Here is an 8,954-nt window from a genome sequence, read left to right as displayed (position 1 = left end):
AGATTCATTAAATAGAATATTCTTAAATCAATGCTATTTAAATTTTGTGTTATCCGATGTTTACATAAAGGCATCAATATATATTTTTTTATTCTATACTATATTATTATCAGTTTTATATCATGTTTGAAAATTATAAAATCTCTCTTGATCTTAAATGTTTTAATAAATATAAATTATGAAACATTTATATTTAATGTTTAATTAATATTTAATGGCACCAGTATCTCTAAGTCCTAAGTTAGATTATTTTCTTTCTGCTTAAAAAAATGAAACATGCATTGTTTTTTGGAAGTTTGCTTCATCATTTTAGTTTTCATTATTTTCAGCAAGACTTTTCAACAGCAGTTGTTATTTGGATAAAATGGGAGGAAAGGTGTCCAGATCACAAGCCAAATCAAAAAATGTGCCTAAATCCACACCTCCAAAGGTAGAAAATGAAAAAGGTAGAAAACTTTCACATGGCCCACCAGGTAAGACAACAGAGTCAGAGCGAAATAATGTTTCATCGTTGATATACAGTAGCTTTTGTGTAATTGTGAATCAGTGTGTAGTGTCGTAGAACAATTAGAGCTAACACTGGGTGATCTCAGCCCCTTTTTTATTTGCATAATATCAGTTCAGTCTTACACTACTGACTGACAGTTTGATATTTGGCTACATTTTTAAAAATGTATTAATTCATGTTTTTTTATGACTCTGGCTTTTAGAATTTGATAAGGAATGGAGGAAAATGAATTGGGAGTAAGTTTATCAACATTTATGCAAATAAACATGTATAGCTCACACTATGAGCAGGGACATGTACAAACATTTTAAGGGTCCAGTGATCTCACCTTTAAAATGGGCGCTTTCAATTTTAGGTCTCATCTATGAGAGTGTACCAGAATAGCACGAAGTATGTTTATTTACATAATCACAAAATATGTAAATTGTTTTAGAATAGAAAGATTGATAAATAAAAATAAACAGTTAGTTAAACACATTATTACTAGTATGGTAAACCTGGTACTGTAACTATTGTGAACAAGTTTGGGCAGCAGAATCATTTTCAAATTCTGAGTGTAGCCCTGCCATCTACCAGTCTGATTGTAAAAGACATGCAACTGTATGGAAATCACTCTGTTTGAACACAGCACAATGCAATTTTAATTATTTAGGTGCCAAAAAAAGCAGGATCTGTGTGACCTATTCATATTTTATGGTTTTTAAATTAGATTTTGCAAATTCAAACCATAGAAAACCTAGTTCACTGTAGCATGTTAAAAAATGCATCTCATATCTCCATAAATTAATCCTATACAATCTATGGATTTTCTGAGGGACAACAGCAACATACTGTAAGGGAATGCCACACAAAGAAATACAGAACATAAAACGTTTATTAAACCAAAATGACAAAAGAATAATTAAACAACAAATCTATTTGTTGAGATAATTATATTTATAAGTGTCAGTAGTGCATGTTTTGACTGGATGATTGACAAAAATGATGTTGAAAAGTGCAATAAGCCAAAGAACAAATGAGGTATTGGTTAAAATGCCAGGCTGCAGGAAGACAGAGAGAGAGACACCACACAAAAGGGCTGACCTTTATGCTTTAGGAGGAACCGCTGACGGCTCTAATAACCACACCTCCAAACTCCACCCATCAGGTGCCTGCAGAGAAAAAACACAGTAGAATAAAACATACACTACAACGTGACAAGGCTGTCACACATAATTTCTCTTTCTTAACTCCAGTGTAACATATCAGACACAAAGAGAAATATGCAGTATAGGTGACTTTATGAACAAAACATCCACAACACAAATCAGACTGAAGCAAAAATTACAAGGCTTAGAACGTTCACAACTTACACTGTTATGATGACTCATTAGAATGTCACACTTTCTGTCAGGTAAGTTAATTATATATATATATATATATATATATATATATATATATATATATATATATATATATATTATATATATATTTTTTTTTACTAGTAAAAAGCATGAAATTGAACAGAAACTAAGGGACTTTAAGATCAGCAATCCAAACGCCCCATATGTCAGGATTCTGGTTGTTGGTGAAATTGGAGTAGGAAAGTCCAGTTTCATAAACTCAGTCAATAATGCTTTCCAAGGACGAATCACATGTGAGGCTCTGACTGCTACAGGATCTGGAAAGAGTTTCACAACAACTGTAAGTATTTAATAGTCATCAGTACATTATTTACTACTTATATTACCAGCGATCAACAATAGAAAAATAAACAGACACAGTAAATAACATTAGAACATATTTACTGTAAGAATATTTTACAGTTGATTTGTCTTACAGTACAAAACCCATTACATTGAACGAGAGGATGGATCCCTTTTCCCTTTTGTCTTCAATGATGTCATGGGACTTGAAAGTGAAGAGGGAGTTCAATCCCAGGACATTGCCACAGCTGTGCAGGGGTTTATTCAGGAAGGATACAAAGTGAGAATAAGATTATTATATCTGAATTAACTCAATTAATAATTAGTTCTGACACTTTATACAGATTATACAGTACAGTTGTTGAAGTTGCCAAAAAATAACATGCAAGGTCTAAGCCTGATTTTTTTTCTCCATATCCCACATTTGTTTAGTTTAATCCTGTGGCAGCACTATCCCCAAATGATCATGGGTACAGAAGCGACCCAGCACTTGAAGAACAAACCTTCTGCCTGGTCAACATTTTAGCAGCAGACAAAGTAGCACTGATGGACGAAAACGTCATTGAAAAGTTAAAATACATTCGTGAGGAGGCTAAAAAACTGGGTAAAGAGGGTTATTACACACCATAATCATATACCTAAAACACATCTTTTACAAGTAAATTAGTTTTTATTTATTTAAGCAAAGACAACATATGATAAACATATGATATACAGTGGCAAGAAAAAGTATGTGTACCTTTTGGAATTTCATAGTTTTCTGAATTAATTTGTCATAAAATGTCATCTGATCTTCATCTAAGTCAAGAGTATTGACAAATATAAAGTGCTTAAAATAATAACCTAAAAAAAGTAAATTAACACTTATTATTAACTGGTTAATCCCCCTTGGCAGCAATAATTTCAACCAGGTGCTTCCTGTAGCTGTGGATCAGAAGTGCACATTGTTCAGGAGGAATTCTAGCCCATTCTTCCTGGCAGAACTGCTTTATATATTTGGCTGGCAATTAGTTAATTATTTTTCACATAGTCCTAAAGTGTCTTTGTTTGTAAATTATTTGCCTAAATTAAGACCTAATTATTAAGTCTAAAAATCACTTTGTAACCCTTTCCAGCTTTATGTAAATCAACAATTCTTCAACATAGATCCTCTGAAAACTCTTGTTGGTGAGGCATGGCTCACATAAGCGTATTCATCTTGTGCGGAACAAACTCAAAATGTTTGAGTGTTTTGTATTAACCAAAGTAGCTCTAGTCCACACCTCCAAACTCATTTTCTTAACAAGACTTAGCTATGCTGGAGGCCATTAACTCAAAGGTTCACATACTTTTCCCACTATCACTATAATATTAGTTATACAACACCAAATCACATGCTATTAATTATAGTGATATAATATACACTCAACAAAAATATAATTGCAACACCTATGTTTCTGCTTCGATTTTTCATGAGATGGACTTAAAGATCTAAAATTTATTTTGGTAAGCAAGCCGAGGGTAACAGTGGCAAGGAAAAACTCTCTAAGATGGTAGTAGGAAGAAACCTTGAGAGGAACCAAACTCAACAAGGAACCCATCCTCATTTGGGTAAAACAGAGAGCAGGAATTAATCTGCATTCATACTTTGTGTTAGTTGGCAGGCAGTTCAGCATAAATGTTGATGTTACTTGATGTTAATATGGAGTTCAGTTAGTTATTGAAAACTCAGATAGACTTGTATGAAGTTCCAGTCCTGAACTATCGAGCTGTCATGTCCTCAGAGAAAAAACTGCCAACACCAGTCAAGGCCAGAACCGTCTTTTAGGTAGAGAGAACCATCCCCAGACACGAGGCGCATCCCAAAGAGACACACGGGGCATCCATGTGACGAGATCTCCAACCAGATGTGGGGCACCAGGATGGGTCAGACAGGTCCGGTGGGCAGAGGGAGTCTGGATCACTGGCAGCTCAGGAACGACATGTGTACAGTAGCTCGACAGAGAGAGGGAAAGAGAGAGGGGGAGAGAGGAAAGAGAAAGGGCTGGAGAGAGAGAGCATAAGAGGAGAGATAACAGTTAGGTATGGTCACAGTCACATAATGTATAATGTGAATGTATATTTACTGTAGAGTGCAAGCAGAGACTCCGGCAGGACTAACTACTGTATAACAGCATAACTAAAAGGGAGAGCCAGAAGGAAACACAAACATGAGGGGAAACTGAGATGTAAAGCAACCATCAACAAACCTAAGTGATGAATGAGAGTGGGGAAGACAGCATTTAAACATACCAGTTTAACATAATACTCTACAACCATGAGTCCCCCAGATCTGCTCCTTGACCTAAGGCAAATCTATTTATAAAAATGCCTAATTAAATAAATAGTTTTTTAGCCTGGACTTAAACACTGAGACTGTGTCTAAGTCCTGAACACTATTTGGAAGACTATTCCATGATTTCGGGGCTTTGTAAGAAAAAGCTCTGCCCCCAGCTGTAGTTTTCATAATACACGGAACTAATAAGCAGCCTGCATCCTTTGATCGAAGTAGGCGTGGCGGATCGTAAGACAGTTCACTCAGATACTGCAGTGCGAGACCATTTAATGCTTTATATGTCAAGAGTAGTATTTTAAAATCAATGCAAAATTTCAGAGGAAGCCAATGCAGTGAAGATAAGATAGGGGTGATGTGCTCATATCTTCTGGTTCTAGTGAAGACTCACTGCTGCATTCTGGACTAGCTAAGGCTTGTTTATACACCTAGCTGAACAACCAGACAGTAAGGCATTACAATAGTCCAACCTAGAGATGATAAAAGCATGAACTAGTTTTTCTGCATCGTTTAGCGACAATATATTTCTTATCTTGCCAATATTTCTGAGGTGAAAGAATGCTATCCTGGTAATATTATGTACATGAGCTTCAAATTAAAAGCTGGAATTTATAATCACACCGAGGTCTTTTACTGTTGCACTTGATGCAACAGAAAGAACAGAAAGGCCATCTAAAGTTACAGAGTGATCTAGAATCTTACTTCTAGCTCTATGCAGTCCTATGACTAGAACTTCTGTCTTATCTGGATTAAGCAGAAGGAAGTTAATTAGTATTCAATTTCTTATGTCCTGCACACATTTCTCAACTTTAGTAAGCTGGTTTATTTATCAAGTTTTGCTGAGACATATATTTGTGTGTCGTCAGCATAACAGTGAAAAGTAATACCATGCTTACGGATTATGTTGCCCAAAGGAAGCATGTAAAGGGAAAAAAGCAGTGGGCCTAAAACTGAACCCTGCGGAACGCCAAACTCCACTAGAGAACATGCAGAATAATCACCATTTAAGTCTACATACTGATAACGATGGGTCAGATAGGATCTGAGCCAGGAGAGGGCTGTACCCTTAATTCCTACTACATTTTCTAATCTGTGAAGAAGAAAACTACGATCAATGGTGTCAAAAGCTGCACTGAGGTCGAGTAATACAAGCATAGTTACACAGCCCTGATCAGAGGCCAATAGGAGGTCATTGACTACTTTAACGAGTGCTGTCTCTGTGCTTTGATGAGGCCTAAATCCTGACTGATACAGTTTATGTAAGCTATTTCTATGTAGATATGAGCATAGCTGCTCCGCTACTATCTTTTCCAGAATCCTAGAGATAAAGGGGAGGTTTGATATTGGCTTGTAACTGGACAGCTGACAGGGGTCGAGGTCAGGTTTCTTAATAATCGGTTTAAAAGATTATGGAACATACCCAATGCTGAGTGAGGAATTAATTATTCTCAACAGGGGTTCTGTTATTGCTGGTACTATCTGTTTAAGAAAATGTGTCGGTACAGGATCTAATATACAGGTTGATGAATTTGCAAAAGAGATGAGTGAAATTAGTTCATTCTCTTCAAGGGGAGTAAAGCATTCTTGGTTCTGATCTGACATGGCTAGTTTAACATCTGCATAAATTACGTTGTTCGATTTCAAAGCTTCAATTTTATGCCTAATATTTACAATTTTATCATTAAAAAAGTTATAAAAGTACATGACGTCCTCATTATTACACGATGTTGTTGTGGATATTTCTGCAGTGGTCTTATTTCTGGGTAATTTGGTTACGGTATTAAATAAAAATCTACAATTATTTTTGTTATTTTCCATAAGAGTGGAGAGATATGTTGATCTAGCTACACTAAGAGCCTTTCTATACAGTAGTTTAGGATGCTCTCCTTTCATGCTATTTGAAATACTAACAATTTAGTTTGATGTTCTACGTCATTTACGTTCTATCCTCTGAGCTGTCTATTTTAAAGAGCATGTGTAATCGTTATAAATGAGTGTGTGTGTATTGTGCTCTCCTCCTGGGATAGGCTCTAGGCCCCCGGTGACCCTGAATAAAAGATAAAGTTGTATAAGTCAATACGCTTGATTTAGATAAAGATCAGATCCCATTTTATAAGAAATGTCCACTTAGTGTATTTTTCTTGCCACAATATTACAATATTGACTAATTACAATTTTGTAAATTGTTATTAATATTATTCAGACATGCCACAATTAATCGTCATGACAAGACCAGATTTAGCATGTCCACTGGTAAATGAAGACTTAAGAAAGATCTACACAAGCAAGAAGATCAAGGAAAAGGTAAATATTTAGTTGATTACAGGGTGATACTAGATTAGAGAGTGATAGAGTGATAATGTTTATGACACATTTTAATCAAATGATTAATGTCTATTTTTTTGGCATTGCAAAATTATGTCATTGAAAAAAGTAATAAAGTTAAAAAGAGAAGAGTAAAACAAAGAGAGGAATGAAAGGTTCACACTCGCTTTGTTTGTTTGTTTATTAGTTTTTCATCAGTTGCTACATTTTTGTATTTTTCCAGATGCAAATGTGCAGTAATCTGCTGGGGATTCCCATGAATTTCATCTTCCCTGTGAAGAACTACCATGAGGAGATAGACACCGATGATGACATGGATCTTCTCATTCTTAAGGCCCTTGATCAGATTGTGTACATCGCCGATGACACGATGAAGAAAAAATGCCGTAAGGTTGGGAAAAAAAGGGAGTAAAAAAGTCAGAACATAGCAACTGTCACTAATATGCAACTTATTAAAGAATAAATAAAACAATTAAATGAAGAAGTGTACAAATTATAGCATTTACAATGTTAAGTATAAACAAGTAGCCAAAGATATAAAGTTGTTAGTGCACTTGAAATGTACCTATGTGGAAATTGTCTTGTGATCAAATGAGAGACTAAAAAGAATGTCTTTGGTGTCAGTTAATCAGACGTTAAGGCATTAGTCAGAATAAATTGTAATTGTAAAAATTATTTAAATAACAGATCTTATACAGTATGTCTAAATATTCATGGGTGGATACATTTTTCTTTCTTTAAACTTGATTTCCATGTATCTAAAGTTTCAGTAAATTAGAATCACATGTTCTTAAAGGTACTAAGACTTGTCCCACTTTGTATGTTTTGTTGTTATTTATCTATTAACCTAGCACTTTCAAAATGTTAGCCAAATGTTTTGCGTTTAACTCCTGCAATTGTGTTTTGCTTTTATGTTGTTTATCTCTGTCAGCATTATTTACACCAGTAAACATATTGTAGCGTTTTACCGCCGGAAAGAACTTGAAGATACAAGTGAGCTTACAGTAATTGCTGCCCAATGCAATGGCTGGGAGTACTTTATTTAACACACAGCACTGTATAGCATGAGCAGCACATTCACACAAGAACCACATCCAATTTAGCCTTAGCATAAACCAGAGCACATTTAACAGGTCACACACACACTCCACACACAAACATGGACGAAGCCACTAACCCAAACACCCTCCCCCAATAGGGTGAACACATTGCAAACCCCCTGCAATGCATGATGGTCGTCAGCCGCGGCCCCGCCCACGCCACAATATTTTCACATGTATCATACCTTCTTTTGTGAGACATTTAAAAAATGTAGTTCAAAATATAATCTCCTGTGACCTCTTTGCATTAAATATTTGAATTAATTACAGACTTTTTGCAGTATTTTAATTTAAATAGAAACTGTTTAGACTTTAAATATTTACAATCTTTCAAATCTGATACTATTTTGATCAACAAAACATAGATAACATAACAAAATGTTAAAACTGAGAAAATGCACAAAAACTCATTTTATATTTGATGCCTGCTACAGGTCTCAAAAAAGTTGGGATGAGGGTGTGGGTACCATGGATGTAGCATCTCCTCTTTTTTTTAAAACAGTTTAAAGACATATGGGCATTCAGGTTATGAGTTTTGGTGTGGAAAAGTTGTTCTCTATAAATGAAAGATCGGGACTGCAGGCCAATTCAGCACCGGGACGCTTCTACTACAAAGCCATGCTTTACTATGTGGTTTTGCATTGTCCTGCTGAATTATACAAGGTTATTCCTTAAAGAGACATTGTCTAAAACCTTTATATCTTTCAGCATTCATAGTGCCTTCCAAAACATGCAAGCTGCCCATACTGTATGCACTTATGCATCGCCATACCATCAGACATGCTGGATTTTAAACCGAACGGTGATAACACACTAGAAGGTGGGGCCTTCTGAGGCCCCTAAGACTATGGGCATCCAACAAAGGTCTTTCGGCCTTACCCCTTATGCACAGAGATTCCTCCAGTTTCTCTGAATCTTTTGATGATGTTATGCACTGTAGATGATAAGATTGGCAAAGCCTTTACAATTTGATGTCGAGGAAGGTTGTTTTTTAAAGAGACCTGTAGCATGCATCAAATTTTAAA

General features: G+C 35.5%; 1 protein-coding gene across 1 annotated transcript; it reads left to right on the top strand.

Annotated features, from left to right (window-relative positions):
- Positions 1–335: 335 nt before the first annotated feature.
- On the top strand, positions 336–7,464 carry LOC128506598 (interferon-induced protein 44-like). The gene is made up of 7 exons (XM_053477127.1): positions 336–473; positions 711–744; positions 1,993–2,191; positions 2,330–2,473; positions 2,626–2,797; positions 6,708–6,808; positions 7,053–7,464. The coding sequence occupies exons 1-7, from the start codon at positions 365–367 to the stop codon at positions 7,239–7,241; spliced, it is 948 nt and encodes a 315-aa protein (XP_053333102.1). The 5' UTR covers positions 336–364; the 3' UTR covers positions 7,242–7,464.
- The last annotated feature ends 1,490 nt before the right edge of the window (positions 7,465–8,954 follow it).

Source organism: Clarias gariepinus, chromosome 18 (genome assembly GCF_024256425.1).
Source record: "Clarias gariepinus isolate MV-2021 ecotype Netherlands chromosome 18, CGAR_prim_01v2, whole genome shotgun sequence".
Taxonomy (NCBI): domain Eukaryota; kingdom Metazoa; phylum Chordata; class Actinopteri; order Siluriformes; family Clariidae; genus Clarias; species Clarias gariepinus.
The sequence above is the reverse complement of the archived record's forward strand: the minus strand, read 5'-3'. Positions and strand labels throughout refer to the sequence as shown.